Source organism: Sus scrofa, chromosome 7 (assembly GCF_054392235.1).
Source record: "Sus scrofa isolate SSC_HxYL_T2T_F1_AM1 chromosome 7, Sscrofa_HxYL_maternal_Yorkshire_Landrace_v2.0, whole genome shotgun sequence".
NCBI lineage: Eukaryota > Metazoa > Chordata > Mammalia > Artiodactyla > Suidae > Sus > Sus scrofa.
Window position 1 is genome coordinate 123,044,497 of NC_139389.1, and position 27,202 is coordinate 123,071,698.

Here is a 27,202-nt window from a genome sequence, read left to right on the forward strand (position 1 = left end):
GTGGCTGGTCCCAAAGACTGCAACCCAGAAAGACTGCTACTGCCATTAGATCTCGGAAGCAGGGCCTGGGCCTGGCCAGTAAGCAGCTGCAGCAAGAGCTCTGGAGCTCTGTAGGACACAGCCCACAGCCTCTCCCTGCCACTGCCCCAGCTCACTCACTGGCCCTAAGGCCAGAGGTCCTAGAGGGCACCTAGGGAGAGGACCACAGTCGACTCCTCACTGTACTCTTCTCTATGGACTCCTGTTGTTAGCAGGACTTATAATAGTCCTGTGCTAATGTACACTAATTGCAGCCCCACTCCTATTACACTATTAAGGAACTATCAGAAAGAGAAAGCAAGAAAACAATCCTGTTCAAAATGGCATCAGGGAGTTCCCGCTGTGATTCAATGGGATCATGCAGCATCTCTGCAGCACTGTGATGCAGGTTCGATCCCAGCCAGCACAGTGGGTTAAAGGGTCAGGGGTTGCTGCAGCTACAGTGGTTGCAACTGTGGCTTGGAACTGATCCCTGGCCAGGGAACTCCATAGGCCATGGAGTGGACAAAAATGGAAAAAAGTTGTACCAAAAAGAATAAAATACCTAAGAATAAACTTAACCAAGAACATGAAAGACCTATACTCTGAAAACTATACAATACTGGTGAAGGAGATTGAAGATGATACAAAGAAATGGAAAGATATCTTGTGTTCATGGATTAAAAGAATTAATATTGTTAAAATATCCATACAACACAAAGCAATCTACAAATTTAAAGCAGTCCCTATCAAAATACCCATGACATTTTTCAAAGAACTAGAATAATCCTGACTTTTATATAGAACACAAAATACCCCAAATAGCCAAAGCAATCTTGAGGGGAAAAAAAAAAAAAGAACAAAACTGGAAGTATCTTGTTCTCTGACTTCAGACTATACTACAAAGCTACAGTAATCAGAAGAGTATGGTACTGGCACATAAGCAGACACATAGATTAATGGAAGAGAGTAGAGAGCCTAGAAATAAACCCACACACTTATGGTCAATTAATCTATGACAAAGGAGGAAATAATATACAATGGTAAAAAGAAAACTTTCCAATAAATATTTCTGGGATAACTGGAACAGCTACATGTAAAAGAATAAAATGAATTAAATTAGAACATTTTCTTGTACCATATAAAAAGTAAACTCAAATGGATTAAATACCTAAATGTAAGGCTGGAAACTATAAAAATCCTAGAAGAAAAAATAGCTGAGACACTCTTTGACATAAATTTTAGCAATATATATATTTTTTGATCTGCGTCCTAAGGCAAAGGAAACAAATGTAAAAATAAAGAAATGGAACCTAATTAAACTTAAAAGCTTTTGCACAGCAGAGGAAACCACTGACAAAACAAAAAGCCTACTGAATGGGAGAAAACATTTGCAAATGCTATGACCAATAAGGGATTAATATCTATAGTATATAAACAGCTCATACTACTCAACATCAAAAAATAACATAATAAAAAAATGGGCAGAAGATCTAAATAGACATTTTTCCAAAGAAGGCATACAGATAGCTAACAGACACATGAAAAGAAGCTTTACATCACTAATCATCAGAGAAATGCAAATCAGACTCCTGTGAGGAGTTCCTGTTGTGGCACGGTGGTCAACAAATCCTACTAGGAACCATGAGGTTGCAGGTTTGATCCCTGGCCTTGCTCAGTGGGTTAAGGATCCAGTGTTGCCATGAGCTGTGGTATAGTTTGCAGATGCGGCTCGGATGCTGTGTTGCTGTGGCTCTGGCATAGGCCAGTGGCTACAGCTCCAATTAGACCCCTAGCCTGGGAATCTCCATTTGCCTCAGGAGTGGCTCTAGACAAGGCAAAAAGACAAAAACAAACAAACAAACAGTGAAATATCACCTCATACTTTTTGGCTATCATCAGAAAGTCTACAAATAATAAATCCTAGCAAGGATGTAGAAAAAAGGGAACCTGCATACACTGTTGGGAGCAATGTAAATTGATGCAGCCACTATGGAAAACAGTATAGAAGTTTCTCAAAAAACTAGAAATAGAACTACCATATGATCTATCCATTCCTGGGTATATATCCAAAGAAAATTAAAACACTGATTTGAAAAGATATGTGTACCCCTGCCTCTGATTATAGCAGCATTATTTGCAATATCCAAGATAACAGAAGCAATGGAAGTGTCCATCAGCATCAACAGATGAATTGATAAAGAAGATGTGATGTGGTATATGTACACAATGGAATATTACTCAGCCTTAAAAAAGAATGAAAGTTTCCATTTGCAGCAATATGGATGGATCTGGAGGTTATTATGCTTTGTGAAATAAGTCAGACAGAAAAAGACAAATACTGTATGATATCACTTATGTGAAATCTAAAAAATAAAGCAAACTAGTGAATATAACAAAAAAGAAATGGACTCACAGATAGAATAAACTAGTGGTTGCCAGTGGGAAGAGGGAATAGGGAAGGGCAAGATAATAGTAGGGGATTAAGAGGGACTAACTACTATGTGTAAAATAAATAAGCTACAAGGATATATGTTGTACACCACAGGGAATATAGCCAATATTTTATAATAACTTTAAATGGAATATAATCTGTATAAATACTGAACACAGTGTTGTACACCTGAGATTAATATAATATTGCAAATTAACTATGCTTCAAAAAAACAATCACTAAGAACCAAAAATGCATATATGGTAGAAGGAAAGCCTCCATTCTTGTCATTTACAAAAGCTATGAAACAGGATTCAGTGTAACAAGATTTGTGATGAATTCATATGAGGAAACTGCAAAAGCCTGCTAAGGTTTCGTTTTTAAAGATTTAAATTCATAGAGAGTTCCCGTTGTGGCTCAGTGGTTAACGAATCCGACTAGGAACCATGAGGTTGCAAGTTCGATCCCTGGCCTTGCTCAGTGGGTTAAGGATCCAGCGTTGCCGTGAGCTGTGGTGCAGGTTGCAGAATCGGCTCGGATCTGGCATTGCTGTGGCTGTGGCGTGGGCCAGTGGCTACAGCTCCGATTAGACCCCTAGCCTGGAAACCTCCATGTGCCGCGGGAGCGGCCCTAGAAAAGGCAAAAAGACCAAAAAAAAAAAAAAAAAAAAAAAGATTTAAATGCATAGAGATGCACTGTGTTCCTGGTGGAAAAATTCAATTCAGTAAGGATGTCATTTCTCTGTAAATGAATCTCTAAACATAAGGCAATTCCAACCAAAATCCAAATATCTTTTCTGGAACTTAGCAAATGATTCTAAAGCTTATCAGAAAAATTGAACATGAAGTAAGCTGGGCATTTTTGAAAAGAAAATGGGGAAAGGAGGACGAGAACAGGGGAGGAAAAAGAGGAGAGAGTCTTCACAGATATTAAAAAAAAAATTGGAGTTCCCGTCGTGGCGCAGTGGTTAACGAATCCGACTAGGAACCATGAGGTTGCGGGTTCGGTCCCTGCCCTTGCTCAGTGGGTTAACGAACCGGCGTTGCCGTGAGCTGTGATGTAGGTCGCAGACGCGGCTCGGATCCCGAGTTGCTGTGGCTCTGGCGTAGGCCGGTGGCTACAGCTCTGATTTGACCCCTAGCCTGGGAACCTCCATATGCCGCGGGAGCGGCCCAAGAAATAGCAACAACAACACAACAAAAGACAAAAAGACAAAAAAAAAAAAAATTGTATGAGGGACTTCCCGTTGTGGCACAGCGGAAACAAATCCAACTAGTATCCATGAGGATGCCGGTTCAATCCCTGGCCTCTCTCAGTGGGTTAAGGATCTGGCGTTGCCATGAGCTCTGGTGTAGGTTTCAGACACGGCTCAGATCTGGTGTTGCTGTGGCTGTGGCATAGGCCAGCAGGTGTACCTCTGATTCGACTCCTAGCCTGGGAACCTCCATATGCCCGCAGGTATGGCCCTAAAAAGCAAAAAAAAAAAAAAAGGAAAAAAAAAAGTAATTGTTCTGGTTTCACCTATCAATCTCAGCATAGACAGCCCAATGAAACAAACTACATAATCCAGAAACAAACGTAAGTTGTCTCTAATTAAAGTGACATTTCAAGAGAGTGGATAAAGAATAGACAAAATAGATGCTGAAAAGCCTACACGTGACAAAATTGTGTATAACTAGATACACACATGAGTACAAGTAAATCTGGTGACACGTAAATATAAGACAGTAGATTGTGTCAATGTCAATATCCTGGTCCTGATATTATACTGTAGTCACAAATATTAGCCTTGGGGAAAACTAGCTAAAATATAAACACGGTCTGTATTCTTATGATTGCTTATTAGTTCGCAATTATCTCAATAAAAATTTCTATTAAAAATGGTGCTGAGAGAAACAAACTAGTGCTTTTAAAATGTTAGATCCCTATAATTAAAGAGGAGCACATTATCAAATTGTTTTAAAATTCAAACTATGGGAGTTCCCGTCGTGGCTCAGTGGGTAACAAATCCAACTAGGAACCATGAGGTTGTAGGTTCCATCCCTGGCCTCGCTCAGTGGATTAAGGATCTGGCGTTGCCATGAGCTGTGGTGTAGGTTGCAGATGCGGCTCGGTTCCCGCATTGCTATGACTCTGGCCTAGGCTGGCAGCTACAGCTCTGATTCGACCCCAGCCTGGGAACCTCCATATGCTGTGGGAGCAGCCCTAGAAAAGGCAAAAAGACAAAAAAAAAAAAAAAAAAATCAAACTACAAGTGAAGAACAGTATATTCTTGGGTAAGGAAGGACGTTTCTCTCCGTGACTCATAAAGCCAAAAGCCACAAAAAAGATTGATGGAAATTGATGGATTTTCCTATATAGAAATTAAAGTTTGGCATAACAACAAAACTATGTTAAAAAACAATGTGAAATTTTAAATATGTTTTTATGTGAAAATAAAAGACAGGCATAAACTGGGAAAATATTTTAGCATATGTAAAAGATGAGTTAAATTTCTTAAAAATCTATAGAGCTCTCACAAATCAATAAAAAAAAATAAGTACCTTAATTGGAAAATGGACTAACACGAATAGAAATTCACAAAAGAAGAGAAACAAAAAGCCAATAAACATGTGGACAGTGTAGGCAATGGAGCAGAAACTGGTAGGGAAAAATATATATATTCTGAAAGAAATATAGTTGAAGGGAGTTGAGAGGCGATGTCTTATTTACTAATAACAATTAGCTCTGGCACATAGTACCCACTCAATAAATGTTTGTTGGAGTTCCCTTCGTGGCAGCAGAAACAAATCCAACTAGGAGCCATGAGGTTGCAAGTTCAATCCCTGGCTTTGATCCATGGGTTAAGGATCTGGTGTTGCCTTGAGCTGTGGTGTAGGTCGAAGATGGGGCTCGGATCCTGTGTTGCAGTGGCTGTGGTGTAGGCCGGCAGCTGCAACTCCGATTAGACCCCTAGCCCGGGAACCTCCATATGCCACGAGTAAGGCCCTAAAAAGCAAAAATATAGGAATAAATAAATGTTTGTTGAATGGATGAGTAAATAAAGAACCCAGGTTACCTGTCCACGAAGAAGAAATACTTCAGGTGCACGTGGGAGAGAAGAGAAAGTAAGAGATGGAGAATAATTTTGAGGGGAAAATGGGCAGATGAGGTGGACTTTGACCATCGAGGCTATTTTGCCAGTAAAACCAGAAAGAATGTCATCAGAAGGAAATCCCTTTGTGTCCACTTCCAGAAGTCTCCATTGAGAATGCACTTAGGCGCATCCCTGAGAGAGAGTTTAGAGTTGAAACCACTCTCTTCAAGGCCTCGTGTCTGAATGTACTCTTCCCATCCCCCACTGGGTAGCAATGGCTTTGCCCTTTTCTAGCCCCATGATTTTGCCATCAAATAGGACCCTGCCCAGCATAAACGGAGTGATTGACAAGATGCACATCAGACTCAAGGTGCATCTGAATTCTGGTTTATGCTGAGCACCGCAGACGTGTTCTCCGACTTTCCAGTTCACAGTTCCATCTCTGAAGGTTAACTCACCAGAGACCCCCACATTTGGGTCAATAGCCTGAGATCCCAGGAAGCGCTGGTCTTCATTGTTCGTTCCCTCAGTGGAAAAATCTACCCTAATGAACCAGCCCATTCTTTCCCCATGACTAGCTAAAATGCCATTTTGTTACAGTATTTTCAAATAGTTCCTCTGGCAGTTTAAGTTATTATACTGCTTCCATTTGTGCCACAAGCATCACGGGGCTCTCTGAAATGAGTCCTCCGCTGGCTTTGGGCAAAAGAAAGTTATAATTGCTTTCTGGAACTAATAATACCAAAATTAAATGTTTTTAAGAAAAGGCCCCAACAGATCCCTTCAAAGAATAGTTTATTACAGAGCAGTGATTCATTTAGATACAGCCTGGAAGGTGTCTCTACAAAGAATGAGATTTGAGTCTCTAAAGACTCTTTTAAAGAAATAGAAGGAAGGGAGGGAGAGAGGGAAGAAGGTGAAAGGGGACTAGAAGAAAAGGAAAGGAAAAAAAAGGAAAGAAAAACTTGATTTTCTATAGGGAGCTTTGATTCCCTAGAACTACGTTTCTAGGAAATTCTAGGTAATGCAGGGTAGGTAACAGACTGTCTCAGCTCAGGCTGCTGCCACAAGTACCATAGACTAGGTGATTAAGGAACAACAGAAATTTCTTTCTCTCAGTTCTAGAGGCTGGAATTCCAAGATCAGGGTGCCAGCTTGGTTAGGTTCTGGGTGACAGCTCTCTTCTAGCTTTGGGCTGCCCTTTTCTCCCTGTATCCTCACGTAGTTTGCTTCCTCCAGTGAAACTCAGAAGAGCACTAATCCCATATGGGGCCCCAGCCTTACAACCACATCTAATCCTCTCTACCTCCCAAAGGTCCCTCCTCTTAATACATCACATTGAGGGGTAGGGTTTCAACATATGAATTTCAGAAAGACGCAAACATCCAGTCCATGACATGTTAGAAATTTCATCAGTTTATAGAGAAGTGGTACAGACTGAGGAAGAACATATGTTATAAATAACACATGGGAGTTCCCACCATGGTGCAGCAGAAACAAATCCAACTAGGAACACTGAGATTGTGGGTTTGATCCTTGGCTTCGCTCAGTGGGTTGAGGTTCCAGTATTGCTGTGAGCTGTGGTGTGGGTTGTAGACATGGCTCGGATCTGGTGTTGCTGTGGCTGTGGTGTCAGGCAGCAGCTGTAGCTCCAGTTTGACCTCTAGCCTGGGAAACTCCGTATGCCACCGGTGTGGCCCTAAAAGGACAAAAGACAAAAAAATAAATAAATAAAAAATTTTAAAAATGAGAGAGGAGTCATTCCTAAAAAGAGCACATTTGAAAAATATCCTTGACTTTAGGGAAGGGCTTATATGAATCCGTAAGAGTCACTGTCGCCGAAGAGTAGCTCAGGTGTATGGTGACAATACCTTTTGGCCTCCTTGGTGCCTTGTGGAATGCTTTAAATCAGCTGTGACATCTTTGTAGTTGGGAAATATGTCTGATAGAGATTTTCTTCAGGGAGGCTGTAGATATACCCAGTCGGCCCACAGAAGGAGGGCCGTGGGTGCCCAAGGTGAGCTCTCTGCAGGATCCTGGGGTGATGGAATATACAGAATGAGCTAGATTCACGCCCTGCCTAGAATCTACAATCACAGGATATTAGAATTTGAAGGTCCTTAGAGTCCATCAGGGCCACCCTGCACTCTTTTTTTTACCAAAGGGGCCACTAGAATGATTTATGGCCATCACACACTTAGGCTAGAATAGTCTGGACCAGAACCCAGACCCCAACCTAGTGTGCTAAGTGTTTTTGAGCAAGTTTCTTCACCTCTGAGGACTTCAGAATTTTCCTGTGTGTGCAGAAGAAATGATATTCCTACTTCACGAAGATGGCATGAGGATTGAAGAAGGGATTTTGGGTAAAGCCCTTAGCACGTGCCTGGCTCACAGTGAGTGCTTCATCCATGTAAACTGCCAATGTCAAGGTCATTCTCATTGTGACACTATTCTGCCTGCCTCAAGGAGCTGGAATAAACAGTCAAATGGCCTTGTGCTTAAGGACCCAGAGAGGTTTAACACTTCTGACAGGACTCATGAACCAGTAGGTCATAGAGTGGAGGAGGAAATTCCTAAAATCAATCTATTTCCATTGTTTTTCTCACCACTAGATAACACAGTTATCAACTGCATCATGCAAATAATTCAGTTATCAACTTTTTAAAAGCAAAACGTTATGGCCAGTCCTCTTTCGTAATGGCCAGTGGTCTATTACATCACTGAGCAATCCTGTCTTCAATAGAAATCTCTAGAACAGCGATTCCCCAGCTCTAGGGTGATTATTGATCTCCAGGCAGGAAACTGGGTCCAGCCCAGACATGCCAATCAGTAGGTAAGGCTCGGGGGTCTGCATATAACAGGCTCCCCAGGTCATTCTGGTACCAGCAGTCCAGGTACCACAGCTGAGAAGCACTGCCTAGAACACAGACCTATTCCTTCACGATGGTGAACCTGCATGCCCACAGGTGTTCAGCAGATGCCTGTGCAGAAAGCTGATGGAGAACCAGTGCCTACTCCAGCCCTTATTCACACTCCCGTACCTCCCTCCTCCCACAGCCCCCCAATAATCCAGAACCTCATTTTACAAAGAATAAACTGTGAAGAGCATCCACCAGAAGATGGATTGATGGGAAGTACCACTTCTTCCTCTTCATTTTCTTAGTCACTAGAGATGATGCAGAAAGGAGAAAGTCCTTGAATACATTGGAGGTCATTTCCATCCAAAGGAAGGGGAGCAGAGCCATCATGTCTGCAGCCATCATGGCCCCGCAGCTATCTCAGGACTTTGGAAGATAGCTTGTTTTGATATCTGTACCACCTGGAGTGTTTTCGGCATCACGCATTACTATACAACAGAAATAGTGTTGCCTTTGCCTCTAGGACCCTGAAGGTATCCATCCTTAACCAGGCTTGGGTGGGGGAGTTGGGGGTCCCTATTTTAGAACCTTCCCAGGCAGACCTGACTCTTGTTGCTAACCCTCCTGCCCTCTGTACTCTGACCTCAGCTAGTGGTGTTTTCCTGAGTGGAGTCTGCCGCCCTTCTACCAGAATCACTGTGGGAGCCTGTTTAAATGAAAATTTCTGGCTCTGTTCAACCTCCTGAATCATAATCTTGAGGGTGAAATCTGGAAGCCCCTAGTTTAGTTTAGTTTTGTGTTTTAGTTTTTTTTTAAAAAAGTATTTTATTGAGGTACAATCGATTTACAATGTTATATTAGTTTCTGAAGTACTGCAAAGTGATTCAGTTTATATATTACATATGTATACATACATATATACATATCCGTTTATAGACATACTTATGTATATACGTGTATATAAAAACTGAATATATATCTATTCTTATTCATGCTTTTCCATTATGGTTTATCACAGGATATTGACTACAGTTCCCTCTGCTATACAGTAGGACCTTGTTCTTGTTCCATCCTGTATATTATAGTTTGCCTCTGCTAATCCCAAACTCCCAGTCCTTCTCTCTTTGACCCCGTTGGCAACCACAGGTCTGTTCTCTATGCCTGTGAGTCTGTTTAAGTTCAGCTGTGTCATATTTTAGATTCCATATGTGGGTGATATCGTATGGTATTTGTCTTTCTCCTTCTGACTCACTCCATTAAGTATGATGATCTGTAGGTCCACCCATGTTGCTACAAATGGCATCATTTCTTTCTTTCTTTATGGCTCCATTGTGCATATGCACCACATCTTTATTCATCCTCCTGTTGATTTAGGACATTTAGGTTGTTTCCATGTCTTGGCTATTGTAAATAGTGCTGCTATGAACATTGGGGTGTGTGTATCTTTTTGAATTATAGTTTTCTAGGGATAAATGTCCAGGAATAGGTGGAAATTCCTAGGGTTTTTTCTTTCTTTCTTTTCTTTCTCTCTCTCTTTCTTTCTTTCTCTTTCTTTCTTTCTCTCTCTCTCTCTCTCTCTCTTTCTTTCTTTCTTTCTTTCCTTCTTTCTTTCGCTTTTTAGGGCCATGCTCACGGCATATGGAGGTTCCCAGACTAGGGGTCAAATTGGAGCTACAGCTGCTGTCCTACACCACAGCCACAGCAACACAGGATCCAAGCCACATCTGCGACTTACACCACAGCTCACAGCAACGCCGGATCCTTGACCGACTGAGCAAGGGATCGAACCTGCAAACTCATGGTTCCTAGTTGGATTTGTTTCTGCTATGCCATGACGGGAACTCCTGGAAATCCCTAGTTTTTAACAAACTCCTCAGGCAATTTTCATATGTACTCAAGTTCAAGACTTCTGTCCCAGGTGACCATAGATTCCTTCTATCTTATTTGCTTCTCAGTTAATTTTCATACTGTAAATAAAGGTGTGATCAGCCCTTCCATCCTTCCTAAAGCTTGAGAGAAGTTTTCCATCCAACTCTTAGGTCATCTGCAGGTGACTCAGGTAAGAAATCTGCCTGATTTGATAAACGACCTGGTACAGGTTTCCTTCCTCTGAGTTTGTGTCTAGTACTTGATCTCCTGGACCCGGTCTGATGCTCCTGGAGAGCAGAAACTAGCTTAGAATTACCCCCCACCCCACCTTTGCTCTTAGCACAGTGTTTGGAACCTTAAAAAAATGAAATACTGCCTTACTTGACTATAACAACAACCCTTGCATTCCAGTGGCTCTCTCCTCAACCTCAGAGCTCAACATCTTACCCCAAGAGGAGGTAAAGTTTGACTATGAACACTTGACCGCCGTATTTTAAACTCCTGTCTTTAAGCATTTTCTTTAGAAGAAGCCTAAAACGTGACTCATGCCTCTAAGAGCCTGGGAAGCATAGATGGCCTCTCCACCCCTTCACCCACCATGCCGCCCCACCCCCTCTCCTGTACACTTGTCCTAAGGTCCTAACTTATCCCAGTTTCTCATTACCCCAAGTTTCTCTTAAGGGACCCCCTCATCACCATTCTGGCACTCCCAAAAGTGTGGGGTTTTTTTCAAATTACAAACATGCTGTACTTTCTCTCTGAAGGGACAGTGTCTAATCTTCTAAACTTCTTTAATGTAAGTTGCTAAGATGAGGTTTTACCCGTCCAGTAAAGAGCAATTCACTCACCTAGACTTGTCATCTATCTGTCCAGCTCACTTCCAAACATATGAGGGAAGAGGCAGGGCTTGGATGGCAGGATCTAGATGGAATCAGAGAGCCTACTGGGACTGAGGCTCTGCTGGGCAGCTGTGACTTGTTACACACACAGGCATCACGGGCACAATGCTGGACCAGGAAGGGAAACTCATAGAGGCCAGAGGAAGCCAGCTTCATGCCCCATTGTTCCTTCTTGGTAATTTTCCAGGGGTTGGTTGTAAATAAAGAACCATACCAAAGGAGAGACATAACTTAGCTTGATTTTACTTTTTTTTTTTTTTTTTTTTTTTGTCTTTTTGCTATTTCTTGGGCCGCTCCCACGGCACATGGAGGTTCCCAGGCTAGGGGTCTAATCAGAGCTGTCGCCACCAGCCTATGCCAGAGCCACAGCAACGCAGGATCCGAGCTGCGTCTGCAACCTACACCACAGCTCACGGCAACGCCGGATCCTTAACCCACTGAGCAAGGGCAGGGACTGAACCTGCAACCTCATGGTTCCTAGTTGGATTCGTTAACCACTGCACCACGACGGGAACTCCATAACTTAGCTTGATTTTAGAAATTCACAAGGCCTGCTTTAATTCATAGCAGTAGTGTTTCCCGTTGTAATACATATATGACATCTGACATTTTCTTTTGCAAGTGAAGTCCTTGAAGTACTTTGGCCAACTTCGTTAAGAAAATATATAGTAACTGGAAGTTCCCAGTAGCATCCATGAGGACATGGATTTGATCCCTGGCCTCACTCAGTGGGTTAAGGATCTGGCGTTGCCGTGAGCTACGGTGTAGGTTGCAAACTCAGCTCAGATACCCATTGCTGTGGCTGTGGCGTAGGCCAGCAGCTACAGCTCCAATTTGACTCCTGGCCTGGGAACCTCCATGTACCTCCACTGCGGCCCTAAAAGACAAAAAGACCAAAAAAAAAAAAAAAAAAAAGTAGACAGTAACCATTTTAGTATCATCCTACATAACTGAACAAATTTATCTAACAATCACCTTTATATCTTTATTGAATTTTAAAATCATGTGCTACTGTTAACAACATAATTTATTTTCCAGGGAAAACAGAAAAGCTAAGCACTAAATTTTAGTGATGTGTCCTGTCAAAAGGTTGGGTCCTTTATTTACTATTTTACAACTAGATGGCATGTTTTCCATGTTAGAAAAATTTAAAAACATGCTGAAAATAAAAATTTAAAGGACTGCCTTTTTTAGCTTGCATGAGAGAAATTAGGGTCACCACCGTTATGGTACCATGTGACATCTCAAGCCAAAGCCACGTCCCGCTTATTGTCAGAATTCTTTCTTACACAAGCCAACAAATTGGGTTTGGGAAGGGAAAGGTATGACTTTTAAAGTTATAGAACGTCTTGGAGTTCCCTTGTGGTGCAGCAGAAATGAACCCAATGAACCATGAGGATGCGGATTTGATCCCTGGCCTCACTCAGTGGATTAAGGAACCATCGTTGCTATGAGCTGCTGTGTAGGTCACAGATGCAGCTTGGATCTAGCCAGCAGCTGCAGCTCTGATTTGACCCCTAGCCTGGGAACTTTCATATGCCACGGGTGCAGCCCTAAAAAGCAATAATAGTAATAATAATACTAAAAGTTATAGAAGATCTTAAAAAAGGATTTGGAGTCACCTGCTTGTCTCTTGGCCTTAGAGTGACTGGTATCCATGGGGTTACGCCAGTGTGAGGTGAAGGAAGTTGTTATTCTCCTACAGAGCCCATCGGCATTTGGTACACAACCACAGCTTCTCACAAGAGGGTTCAAACCCTCACGTGTCACACGACTCACCTGGCAGGGTGTTAACGGGAGCACTTCTGTTGCCGAAATATTGGCTGCCTCTGTACACCGATGTCGAATGCAAACAAGGAAACAGAGTTGGAGGAAACAGAAAACGTATCTTTAATTGCCAGGCAAAGAGGGGCACACAGCAGGCTACGGCCTCATGAACTGCGCTTCCCTTGGAGGGGGTGGTGAGAGTCTTAGCGTGTTGGAGGAGCGGGGGCGTGATCAGCTCATGGACATCTTCCTGATTGGTGGGTGGTGGGGTAACTGGGAGTCAGCATCATCAACCTTCTCTTTCCAGCCGGTCTGGGATCTCTGTGCTCGTGGGCAGCATCCAGCTGACTTCTTCCACCCGGTGGGGGCTTCGACACCTGCAAAACAGCTTCAAGGACATGGCTCAGAACATCATCTACGGGAGTTCCCGTCGTGGGTGGCGCAGTAGTTAACGAATCCGACTAGGAACCATGAGGTTGCGGGTTCGGTCCCTGCCCTTGCTCAGTGGGTTAACTATCCGGCTTTGCCGTGAGCTGTGGTGCAGGTTGCAGACGCGGCTCGGATCCCACGTTGCTGTGGCTCTGGCGTAGGCCGGTGGCTACAGCTCTGATTCAACCCCTAGCCTGGGAACCTCCATATGCCGCGGGAGCGGCCCAAGAAATAGCAAAAAGACACACACAAAAAAAAAAAATTAAAAAAAGAAAAAAAAAAAAGAACATCATCTACAGTCCTTGAGGAAGAACTAAAGGTCTTTGACTTTGCTGAATGGCTGAATTATTATTAGCGTTTTCTTTTTTTTTCTCTATTTTTTTCACTTCTCTGATTAAATGGGTTCTTTGACTCAAGTTTTTCTATAGATAAAAAAGGCAGGTGGAGGACATGAGGGGTGGGTCCTGCTCCGTTACACTTCCGGTATTATTATCTTGTCTGAGTGCTCATTTACATGAAACACTTCACTCTTCCGTATACACCCTAGAGGCTGTTAGCCGTCGGTGGAAGTGTCTCTTCTGGAATCCATTCTCAAGAGCTGGCTGCTAAGCACTGTGAATATTGTTTGCAAAATCCACACCTTAGGGAATATTGGCTACCATGAGAAATAATTCTGCATTGGAGAAATGAGTGCCGGGCAAGATAAAAGGCGGGCCAAACATTCTGTGAAACCCAACGTCCTTGTATGAATGAACCAGTAAATTCACCAAGCGAACCTGGAATCCTAAAGGCAGCACTCCAGGCTTAGAACCTCGTTATTTCAGTGTCATCTAGGAGTCAACAAAAAGACAGGAAAAAAGGGCAGAATTATGGAACAGGTGCTAACGAGGATGCCCAGATGACGCAGAATGTATGCAAAGATGCTTAACCTGATAGACTTCAAGGAACTACTAATTAAAACCAGCGTGTACCCACCAGGATGGTTAAAATGAATATTGACAAGAACGTGAAGGAGCTGGAACTCTCAAACATTCACAAGGGCAGGATAAATCAGTACATCCACTTTGCTGAGCATACATATCCAATGAGTCATCAGTTTCATTCCTAAGTATTTGTATCCAAGAAAAATGTATACATGTGTTCACCAAAAGACAGGTACCAGAATTGTTTTGTTTTGTTTTGTTCGTTTTTGGCCACACCCATGGCATTTGGATGTTCCTGGGCCAGGGATCGAAACTAAGCTGCAGCAACACTAGCTCCTTAACTCACCACACCAGGCCAGGGATTGAACTTGCACTGCCTCAGAGACACTGCCAGCTCCTTAACCCACTGTGGAAACTCCTATACCAGAATGTTTGTAGAATCACTGTTCATAAGAGCCTCAAACTGGAAACAACCCAAATGTGTAGCAACATAGAATGCCCTCCTGGTCCCAGCCCTCCACCGCTGTCATCTGGTGTCTGGTCCTGAATGTTAAACAGGTTCAACAACTTATTTGATTTGTAAGTGGAATTTCCATTAAGTTCCAGATCCCTTGCAGGCCTCCTCTTGAAGCTCCTGAGTCCTTTATAATCAATTATCAATGAAGAATGGAGGGAGGAGCTGGAAGGGCAGGGAAATAGAAGATGCCTGTTGAACAACTGCAAATCCCAGAGAGAAGGCACTTCATTACCCATTGCTGTGTAGCAAACTGCCCTAAAGTAGGGGCTTAAACACCAACCACAGACATTTCTCCCAAGTCTATGGATTTGCTGGGCTCAGCTGGTGTTTTGGGGAGCTCCATGAGGTATCAGCTGGTATGATTCATACAGCTGCATTCAGCTGGGAACTTGACTGGGGCTGGAATGTCAAGATGTCTTTCCTCGCCATCTGGGGAGGCTGGAATGGCGGGGGGCAGACGGGCCTCTTTCCCCAGCTGAGGGGTCCAGGGAGAAAGACCAGTTCCAGGCTTAAATGGGCTTCTTACCATTTAAGCCTGGAACTGGTGTAGCCTCACTTCTACCATGTTTTGTTGATCAAAGCAAGTCTCAAAATCACCCAAGATTCAAGGGGAAAGGAAGTAGGCTTCCGCTCTTGGTGAGCGGAATAGCACGTGCTTATAAGGGTGGGAGCAGTTTGCTTGAAATCATCTTCGGAAACCATTGACCACGGGCAACCAGAGGAAAGGAGGCCAGTCTGGGTGGGGAACCTGGGTTCAGGCACTTCATGAAGGTAACACCAAAAGCTTGGCCTAGATTGACATTGTAAATCAACTGTAATGGAAAAAATAAAAATATTAAAAAAAAAAATAGCTTGGCCTGTAAGGCTTAACAGCTATGCCTCCATAATCCACACTGCATAGACAGTGTGCCTGGCAAGACCCTTGAGTCTTCCATCACTGGAACTCCCTTCCCATTCCTCACCCCCCTCCCCCAAGAATAATCCATGGGATCTGCTCTTGCCTCCTTTTTCCACCCCAACTGAAATTGGAGCGTCCTTTGAAAAAAAATACCCACAAAACCCTATGAAATCCCTTTCATCTCACACAAAGAGCCTTGACATTTCTGAATCGAAAGCTTATGAAAATGTTCATTCAAATCAAAGTTTGAGGAGTTCCCGTTGTGACTCAGGGGTAACAAACCCTACTAATACCCAGGAGGACGCAGGCTTGATCCCTGGCCTTGCTCAGTGGGTTAAGGATCCGGTGTTTCTGTGAGCTGTGGTGTAGGTTTTAGATGAGGCTCGGATCTGGCATTGCTGTGGCTGTGGTGTAGGCCCACAGCTACAGCTCCAATTCAACCCCCAAAGAAATCAAACTTTGATTTCTTGATGTATTGATTTCTTTGATTTCTTGGTGTACTGAGGAAATGAATCAAGGACTTCTTCTTCTGGGTGGGTTTTACCTGCAATTTGAAGAAAGCTTGCAGACTATTTTAACATGTTTTTCTTAGTTTAAAAGTAATGAAAGATATCAGTAGAGGAAATGGAAGGAAGAGAATATTGTCTTACTTTGGATCAAAACAAATAGATCAACTAGAGATAGTAAATATTTCAGGCTTTGCAGGCCAAAAAAAAAAAAAAAGTAATGAAAGATATAAAATATTATGGAAAGAATTACATCACCCATGTTATCATGATCCTGAAATAACCTGATTAAGATGTTTGTCTCTTTCCCTTCATTTGGTTTTTTCTCTGTACGTTTATTGGCTCAGGGGTCTTCTCCCTTTCTCAGAGGGCGCTGGTAAACCCTGACCCGTCTGAGGAGAAATCCACTCCTCTGGTAGGTAACCCGTCTGAGAAGCAGGTGTGTGACTTGGTGCTGTTTAATGATCTACATGGGAGTTTTACCGGCGTCGGGGGGTGGGTCCTGAAAAGGATGCTGCTGTGATGACAGCATCAGCAAGGCAGGGACACAACAGGTTCTGATCCTGGACACAGATGTGTGAGGACGTAACTCCTGCAGCTCTTGGTGTGGGGGCACTAGCCGACATGTGGGTGGGGCCAGAGCCAGAAAGGTGAAATGGTCTGGGTTCATATATCGTGTTCCCCAGGCCCCTAATTAACCATCCCTGGAGTTATCCCATCTCAGACTGTAAGTTCTATGAGGGCACATATCCCCTTCATGTTTAAGTCACCCCTACACACGATCTGCTGTTACTGGCCACCAAAAGCATCATAACCGCTACAATACTATAGAGCCGCAGAAGTGTATTTTGTAAAGTTTCTTCCATCATCCAACACTTGTTTAATGAGGGTGCCCGGGGACCAGTCTCCAGTCGTTCCGCAGACACACTTTGGCTCTGCTGTTCTCCACTTGCCATTTTTTCTAGTCATTAACAATTCTTTGCATATGTAATTTTTTTTTTTTTTTTTTGGTCTTTTTGCCTTCTCTTGGGCCGCTCCCATGGCATATGGCAGTTCCCAGGCTAGGGGTCCAATCAGAGCTGTAGCTGCCAGCCTACACCAGAGCCATAGCAACGCAGGATCTGAGCCACATCTGCAACCTACGCCACAGCTCACGGCAACACCGGATCCTTAACCCACTGAGCAAGGCCAGGGATCGAACCTGCAACCTCATGGTTCATAGTCAGATTCATTAACCAATGAGCCACAGGAACTCCTGCATATGTAATTTTTAATTGAAGTATAGTATTGATGTACAGAATTATATAAGTTCCAGGTGTACAATATAGTGATTCACAGTTTTGAAAGGTTATACTCCATGTGTAGTAATTATAGCATATTGGCTATATTCCCTGTGTATGTACCCTTGTAGCTTATTTTACACGTAATAGGTTGTACTTCTTATGTATATGTAATTTTTAAAAATTTATTTTATTGAAGTATAGCTAATTTACGATGTTGTGTTAGTTTCTGCTGTACGGCAAAGTGACTCTGTTATATATACATATTATTTTTCATTTTCTTTGCTATGATGGCTTATCACAGGGTATTGGATATAATTCCCTGGGCTGTGCAGTAGGACCTTGTTGTTTGTCCATTCCATATGTAATATGTAATTCGCATCTGCGAATCCCAAATTTCCATCCCATCCGTCCCCCACACTCCTCCCCCTTGGCAACCACAAGTCTGTTCTCTATATCTGTGAGTCTGTTTCTGTTTCATAAATAAATTTGTTTGAGTGATATTTTAGATTCCACATATAGGTGATATCATATGGCATTTATCTTTCTCTGACTGACTTTGCTTAGTATGATAATCTCTAGGTTTATCTATGTTGCTGCAAATGGCATTATTTCATTTGTTTTTATGGCTGAGTAGTATTCCATTGTGTATGTGCACCATCACATCTTCTTTATTCAGTCCTCTGTTGACGGTTGTTTCCATGTCTTGGCTGTCGTAAATAGTGCTGTTATGAAGATTGGGGTACATGTATCTTTTCAGACTACAGTTTTGTCTGGATATATGCTCAGGAGTGGGATTGCTGGATCATATGGCAACTCTATTTTTGGTTTATTGAGGAATTCCATACTGCTTTCCTTAGTGGCTGCATCAATTTACATTCCCACCAACAGTGTAGGAGGGTTCCCTTTGCCCCACACCCTCTCCAGCATTTGTCACAGACTTTTTAATGACAGCCATTCTGACCAATGGAGGTGGTACCTTATTGTAGTTTTGATTTTCATTTCTCTGATAATTAGTGATGTTGAGCATTTTTCATGTGCATGCTGGCCATCTGTATGTCTTTGGAGAAATGTCTATTTATTTCCCTTGCCCATTTTTGAATTGGGTCGTTTTTCTGTTATTGGGTGTTTGAGCTATTTTTGTATATTTTAGAAATGAAGCCCTTGTCAGTCCTGTCACTTGCAAATATTTTCTTTCAGGGCATAAGTTGTCTTTTCATTTTGTTTATGGTTTCCTTAGCTGTGTAAAAGCTTAGATTAGGTCCCATTTGTTTATTTTTTACTTTTATGTCTATTGCCTTGGTAGACTGACCTAAGAAAACACCGATACGATTTATGTCAGAGCATGTTTTGCCTATGTTCTCTCAGGAGTTTTATGGTGTCATGTCTTATTATATTTAAGCCTTTAAGCCATTTTGAGTTTACTTTTGTGTGTGGTGTGAGAGGGTGTTCTAATTTCATTGATTTACACGTGGCTGTCCAGCTTTCCCAACACCATTTGCTGAAGAGACTTTTTCCCCATTGTATATTCTTGCCTCCTTTGTTGAAGATTAATTGAGGTGTGGGGGTTTATTTCTAGCCTTTTTATTCTGTTCCATTCATCCATATGTCTGTTTTTGTGCCAATACCATACTGTTTTGATTACTGTAGCTTTGTAGTATTGTCAGAAGTCTGAGGGTTATGCCTCCTGCTTTGCCCTTTTTCCTCAGGATTGCTTTGGCAATTCCAGGTCTTTAATGGTTCCATATAAATTTTAGGATTATTTGTTCTAGTTCTGTTATATATAGGTAATTTTAATGGTTACTTTATTTATTTACCTACTTTTTTGGCTTTTTAGGGCTGCACCCGAGGTATATGGAGGTTCCAGTCTAGGGGTCGAATCAGAGCTACAGCTGCCGATCTATGCCACAGCCACAGCGACATGGGATCCAAGCGGTACTGGTGACCTACACCACCGCTCATGGCAATGCCAGAGCCTTAACCCACTGAGTGAGGCCAGGGATCAAACCTGAATCCTCATGGATACTAGTCAGGTTCATTAACTGCTGAGCCCTGAAGGTAACTCCTTAATGATTACTTTTATTTAGGCATGGCCCTATTACCTGACATTTAGGTTGCTGAAGATTTTCTTTATTAAAAGTAATGACAAGGAGTTCCCATTGTAGCTCAGCAGTAATGAACATGACTAGTATCCATGAGGATGAGGGTTCAATCCCTGGCCTTACTCAGTGGGTTAAGGATCCAGCAGTGCCGTGAGCAGTGGTGTAGGTCACAGATGTGGCTCAGATCCCACATTGCGGTGGCTGTGGTGTAAGCTGGCAGCTGCAGCTCTGAGTTGACCCCTCGCCTGGGAACTTCCATATGCTGCAGGTGTGGCCCTAAAAAAAAGTAACAATAGGGTGAACATCAGTGTACATAATTATCCACATTTCTGATACTTTGGGGGGTATATTCCTAGAAATAAAAAAAAAAGTATCTCTAAGATGTCTGATACATATTCCCAAATTGTTTTCTAGACAGTTGATGCCAATTTATATGTCTCCATTGCAGTGTTTGAGATTTGCTGCTGCATCTGAAGGTACTCTCATAACACATGGCTTTTTTTGCCAAATGTTTCTAGAAAAAAATGATGATTGCAGTCTACAAGACACATATGCCTAACAAATCATCATAAAAAGTGGGACGAGAGACTTAAAAGATACACTGCATGGACCTTGTTAGGATTTGGCTTCATACAGATGATCTGTAAAAATATATTTTTGAGGCGTTCCCGTCGTGGCTCAGTGGAAACCAATCTGACTGGCATCCATGAGGATGCAGGTTCAATCCCTGGCCTCGCTCAGTGGGTTAAGGATCCGGTGTTGCCGTGAGCTGTGGTGTAGGTCACAGACACAGCTCGGATCCCATGTGGCTGTGGCTATGGCGTAGGCCAGCAGCTGTATCTCCAATTTGACCCCTAGCCTGGGAACCTCCATGTGCCATGGGTGCAGCCCTAAAAAGACAAACACACACACACACACACACACACACACACACATATTTATATATATATTTATATATTTGAGAGACTCGAGTATGGAGTGGGTATTATTTGATGTTGAGGGCTTAGTGTTAATTCAGTTAGGTGTAATAATGGCATGGTGGTTGTATTGGGGAAATCAAGTCCTCGTCAGTTACAGATGCATCATTATTAATGGATGAAATGACGTGCTATCTGAGATTTGCTTTTAAAAACCTCCAGCAAATAAAGGGGGTGGGATAAGAGGAACATGATTGGCAAGATGTTGACAATTGCTGAAACTGAGGCTTTATTGTAGTATTCTCTCTACCTTTGTGGATGTCTGAAAAATATAACACAAAGCTTTTCAGTTTTTCACCTTAATTTTTTAAGAATATGTAGTTCACAGCATATGCATAAAAACTGGGAGACAGCAGGCCTGTTCACCTGTCTTCGTGGTCTAAGTGAAGGGCCCTCTTGGGGTTTCCCGGGACCCTGGCAGTGCCTGGCTGCTTCATGTCTAGCCCCAAGGACACCAGGGAGCCCGATTTGGTCCCAGGAGCTGCCTTAGGGGTTACAGTCACCTTCAAACAGATCTGAAATGGTCAATGGAGCTAGACCGAAGTAGCCTGCCCGGCGAGCTCCCTTGGCCTCCAAAACAAACTCGCACGCCCTTGATCTCCAATCAGGTAGCTCACCTACTCCCAGGCTTGAGAGTTGGACACAAATCAGATGACTGTGAGCTTGAAGCACAGGGAAGAAACTGTATTTTGAAAAGCACCCCTGTTTCAGTTTCACCTGTGTGCCTATGAAATACAAGGAAGCCGAATGCACGGCGTGCCACAGGTTTTAAACTGATTTAATAACATCACTTGTTGAAAGAGGCACACATACACTCAGGAACATGTGTTTTTAAGTGAAGATTGCAGGGTTTCAGCTTCTGGTGTCAGCCAGTCCACTGATGCAGGGACCAGGTTTGGCAGCCACTGCAGCCTGGGTGTCTGTGTAAGCATGGGACTTAGACGCTTGGTTAAGTCCCCTCCCTCAATTCTGTTTACAGTGTGTACACCTGACAGTGGCTTTCTCACAGTGTAGGCAGGTAGAAAGATCCCAGGCCTGGGAGACAGGACAAATCTAGGTTCCGATTCTGCTTTCACACCTTTGGGCAAATGACCGGGCTTCCAGATTCTTCTTTTCCTCATCTGTTAAATGGGACTACAGACCAGTAATTAATACCCCCTCCCCAGCACGAGCATGAGGAGTTGTTGGTACCTGGCAGAGGGCCGGCCTTTGATAACGCCTGTGTCCTTTTCCTCCGCCAAGGAGAACACGGAAGCTTATTCTTTCTAATCCACAGTATCCACGATGCTTAATATTATGGGGCTCAAAAAACTGGAGATTTCCTATGAAAACACCTGCATTATTAGCTGACACGCTTTTAAGCTCGCAAAGTAGTAAAAGCTATGGAAACTCCTTTAACTGCCAGCATGAGAAAACTGTCTCCTGTTGCTTCTCGGAACATCACCACATGCATCATCTTCTGTTATTTTTGTTGATTGAAAAGATGGCAGTGGAGTTCCCTTCGTGGCTCAGCAGTTAAATGCAACTAGGATGCATAAGGATGCGGGTTCAATCCCTGGCCTTGCTCAGTGGATTTAAGGGTCCAGCGTTGCCGTGAGCTGTGGTGTAGGTTGCAGACACGGCTCGGATCCAATGTTGCTGTGGTGTAGGCCGGCAGCTGCAGCTCCAATTCAACCCCTAGCCTCGGAACATCCATATGCTCCAGGTATGGCCCTAAAAAGCAAAAAAAAAAAAAAAAAAAAATGTCAGTGATCAGGCAGATATAATGGATCATCAGAAGTCATGGGTCCTCCTTTTCTTTCATAAAATTGAATGCTTTCAAGCCAAACAAGAAAGAATCTAGAGATTTTCAAGTCCCTGGAACATGTTGCAGAATCACCAGAAGTCTCATTCATTGGAAGAAATCGGTTATCACGCTTATAGGCTGTGACGATTGTCACCACGCATCTGTGTTTGCCCCTGGCCTTCATCCCAAGCGAGCCTGCCCTCGGGACCCTGAAGCCAGCATACCTCCATCCTTGACTCTGGCCCTTGACTCACTATGCCTTGCTCTGTAGACAGCAGGTTATCTGTCCCAGCCTGGATGCTGGGCTCCCGGAAGCTGAAGACCTTGTCCAGGTCATCACTGTGTGGCCCAGACACCTATAGTGCTGACCCCTCAACTTAACAGATGCTCAACAAATGATTGCTCTTACCTTCGGCTGAGAGCCCCTCAAAACTCCTGCTTCTCTGCCCTCCAGCAGGAAAATCATTAAGTCCCCTTGGGGTTCTGAAAGGAAGCTTCCATGAAGGAAAACTTTTGCCCACTTGAATATTGTGTTACACAAGAATGTTCCCTGTTGGCAAATGCCTCCCCTCACCCTCCACATATACACCTGCTATTATTTCTGGGTCTTCTCCATTTTCAATGACTTTCTCCACTTTCTGGAATGTCATCAGCCCCAGATAAACATTTCTCCTTTTTCCTGCATGTTGGCTCAGTTCAGTATCAGTGAAAAGCACGCAGTGCTCCACTGGCCTTTCAGCTGTGGGGCAAGGGCTCCAGCTCTCCTTTTTCTGGCTTCTTAGTGCAGAAACATTCACAGCCTTTGCTGGTTTCAGGAATTCACTGAGCCAGAGTAGGTCCCCCCATGTCCTTAGATAATCAGGAACTAATCACTGGACACCTTTTTCACCCCTCAGTGTTCTTTGGACTGGATTAAAAAAGACACTGCTGGGAGTTCCCATCATGGCTCAGCAGTAACAAACCCGACTAGTATCCATGAGGATGCAGGTTCAATCCGTGGCCTCGCTCAGTAGGTTAAGAATATGGTATTGCCGCAAACTGTGGTATAGGTCGCAGATGTGGCTTGGATCCCGCGTTGTGTTGGCGTAGGCCAGAGGCCATAACTCCAATTCAACCCATAGCTCCGGGAACTTCCATATGCCGCAGGTGCCACTGTAAAAAGGAAAAAACAGGGGAAAAACATGGAAACATGGAGGTTTGACTTGAATAAAAAAACTGAAACCAGGGAGGCATGCCTATTACTTATTTTTTGTCTGGAAAGTTTTTTTGTTTTGATTCTGCTTTGGGCTGCACCCACGGCATGAGGAAGTTCCTGTGCCAGGGATTAAAACCTCACCACAGTTGCACCCTGAGCCACAGCTGCAGCAACACCAGATCTTTAACCCTCCACACCACAAGGGAACTTCCAAGTACTTATTTTTTGAATGGTGTTTATTTTCAGAGGAACTTTGATGCCCTCCCCTCAAACAAATCAGTCTTATCATGTTTACTGCAGCATTTGCTTGGAAGGAATCAGGTCCCTCAGGCTGGGCTGAAGCTTAGAGCCCCTTAGTGAGAAACACGGAGGATATCACTGCTTTTTTCCATTTCTCTTAGTGACGTCCGTCGTCCTACAGTTGGTATTCTTAGCAACATTAGGGGTAGAAAGGTCAAGAAAGTCAAAATTGTGAACAGCAAGAGACAAAGGTGAGAAAGACATTTTATATGTTCTCCAACTGTAATAACTGATACCTCAGTTTTTACTCCCAAAGCCTGAGAATTTTGTTTAAAAGAGGGGAAAATCTTGAGCAAATTGTTCATTTCCACGCATACTGGCATCTGCTGTTTCTCTGCCTGAAACATCACAGAGACACACGTATGCACATATACACACAGATGCATGCACACACACAGGCTCACACACACACACACAGATGCATTCATGCATACACAGGCACACCACACACACAGATGCATGCATGCACACACAGGAACACAGACACATGCACACACAGAGATGCATACACACACAGGTACACAGGCACACACACACAGGTACATAGGCACACACGCACACACAGATGCATGCATGCACACACAGGTATACAAGCACATGCACACACACAGATGTATGCATGCACAGGTACACACCCTCCTTGCCTTGCCTGCCCTAACTCCCATTTAGCTTTCAGGTCTGCCTGGTTAGTCTTCCTAGACCCCAAGTCGGAGGTGAGTTCCCCTCCGAGAAGCTCCCATAGGACCCTGTACTTCCTTCAGCACAATACTTGTTGCAAGATAGAAACCACCTTACTACATTAGAGCTCAGTGAAGTCAGGGACCAGATCTGTCTTTTTCCCCAGTCCTATCCTCTACTCCTGCCGTGGCAGCCAATAAGTGTTTATAGAATAAACGAATTCTGAGGAGTCTCCGTAAGACGTCTCTTTGAGAAGCTCTCTGAACAATGTCTGTTGAGTATGGTTGTTCAGGTCGTCTGCTGTGTAAGGACGTCTGGCAGAATCGAGAAGGGGAGCTAAAATCCAGCCCACTTTCTCATCACCGAGCCATTGTCACTGGCCATATCCATTGTCCATCTGGAGGAAGAGGTGCCTTTTTCTGACTTGCACGGTGACATCATACGGACTTTGAGCAGCCCAACTCTGAGCAACACTTAGCGTCTTCGAGAGGATTCTCCCTCCCAGGCCTAGAAAGGCTAGGATGGGGGGCTTTATGGAGGGCTTTTATGAAACGCATTCTTTAGGTCTCTCGCCAGCCGTCGAAGCCAAGACCCTGACCCCATTCATGGCGGAGGCCTCCCTCACTCTCCTCTGGTTTTTGTCTCCTGCAGGCTTTGGGATGACAACTCCAGTGACGGTAGGAGGAAAAATCTTTCTGATCTTTTACGGCCTCCTTGGCTGCTCCAGCACTATCTTGTTCTTCAACCTCTTCCTGGAGCGCCTGATCACCGTCATCGCCTTCATCATGAGGTCATGCCACCAGCGGCAGCTCCAGCGCCGGGGGGCCCTGCCCCAGGAGAGCCGGAAGAACCTGGGGAAGGGGGAGGTGGACAGCCTGGCTGGCTGGAAGCCCTCTGTGTACTACGTCATGCTGATCCTGTGCGTGGCCTCCCTCCTCATCTCCTGCTGCGCGTCTGCCATGTACACCTCCATGGAAGGGTGGAGCTACTTCGACGCGCTCTACTTCTGCTTCGTGGCTTTCAGCACAATTGGTTTTGGGGACCTCGTCAGCAGCCAGAACACCCAATATGGTAGCCAGGGCCTCTACCGCTTCGCCAACTTCGTCTTCATCCTCATGGGCGTCTGCTGCATCTACTCCCTGTTCAATGTTATCTCCATCCTCATCAAACAGTCCATGAACTGGATCCTGAGGAAGATGGATGGCGGGTGCTGCCAACAGTGCCAAAGAAGACTCTGGCAGTCCCGGAGGAACGTGGTGATGCCGGGCAATGTCCATAACCGGTGCAACATCTCCATAGACACGGATGGAGTCGTAGAGAGCGACGCGGATGGGCGGCGGCTCTCGGGTGAGATGATCTCCATGAAGGACTTCCTGGCGACCAACAAGGTCTCGCTAGCCATCCTCCAAAAGCAGCTGTCCGAAACGGCCAATGGCTGCCCCCACCAGACCAGCACGCTGTCCCTGGACAATGACTTCTCCGGGGGGGTAGGGGCCTTTGCCATCATGAACAACAGGCTGGCAGAGACCAGTGGGGACAGGTAGGAGGAAGGAGAGAGCGGAGATGGGGGGACTGTCACCCAGCTCAGCCCTGCGCCCTGCCTGGGGTCCCTCTGGAGCTGTCCTTTCAAGCCTCCAGCCCAGCTTAAGAAATCTCATCTTCTCATCTGCAGCCAACAGCCACTTTCCAGGGCTGCGAGACCCTGCAGCCTTGATGCCTTTCTCCTCGTCTGTATTCTTTAAGTCTAAATTCAGTCTTTTAAAAAATGAACCACAAGAGCAGTCATGAGACATGACAGCGTTTCTTTCCTCATCTTGCTCTGGGGTCTTAACTGCCTCAGAGAGGGAGGCTTACTTAAGCCTTGATTTCCTGCTGCTCTGTTCTTCGCTTGGAAGTAAAAATCCGGAAGATGCTAATTTTCCGCAGGGAACTCTGAAAGGCTGACAGCACTGCCTCTCTTAGTCCCTTCCAAAAAGGGAGGGTGAGAAATGAATGAGAATGTGGCTGGGCTTTCTTTTTGCTGGGCTTCCTTCCGAGCAGATTTGTTCCTGCTGCCTGGACTAGGAAACCAGCTGTTCCCCTTTGTACCTGCTTTTCTGTTTTTGGTTTATCCTTTCTCTTATGTTTAAGATCTTAAAGCTTGACTAAGGTGTCTGTGGGACCTCAGTGTGGTAAGAAAAAAAAAATTAGCTTCAGGCCTTTAAACTATACCAAGGTGGTGGGAAGGAATGTAGCTTAATGTGTTCCCTTTGAGTGAGCAAAGGGACCACTTCATTTTTACTGGGGCTTGGGGCCATGGCAAAGATAATGACTGACTATTTATTAGAATTGAAAATTTAATAAAGCCTCATTTTATTAACAAAGCTTACGCGAGTGCTCATTCAGGACGTTGAGGGGGATGCTTAATTAAACTGACATTTGTTGTGCTCAGAAAAAAAGGAAATGAGACATGAACCTTTAGGGATGTGAACATCATCTTGGATTCTTGGCTGGAGAAACATTCTAGACCAGATAATGAAACTTGACTTCTCAGAGTTCCCCTTGTGGCTCGGTGGTTAAGGAACTCGACTAGCATCCATGAGGACATGGGTTCAATCCCTGGCCTCGCTCAGTGGGTTAAGAATCCAGCGTTGCCGTGAGCTGCGGTGTAGGTTGCAGACGCGGCTCAGATCCCACATTGCAGTGGCTGT

At 44.1% G+C, this 27,202-nt stretch overlaps 1 protein-coding gene across 2 annotated transcripts in view; it reads left to right on the forward strand.

Moving 5' to 3' along the window:
• Positions 1–26,875, forward strand: part of KCNK13 (potassium two pore domain channel subfamily K member 13) — a 114,961-nt gene extending 88,086 nt beyond the window's left edge. The window contains exon 3 of one of the 2 annotated variants that reach the window (XM_013978363.3): positions 25,164–26,875. In XM_013978363.3, coding sequence (XP_013833817.1) covers positions 25,164–26,056 — 893 coding nt within the window. In that variant the 3' untranslated portion in view covers positions 26,057–26,875. The remainder of the gene's footprint in view (positions 1–25,163) is intronic. The other variant, NM_001244596.1, reaches the window with a different exon arrangement.
• The last annotated feature ends 327 nt before the right edge of the window (positions 26,876–27,202 follow it).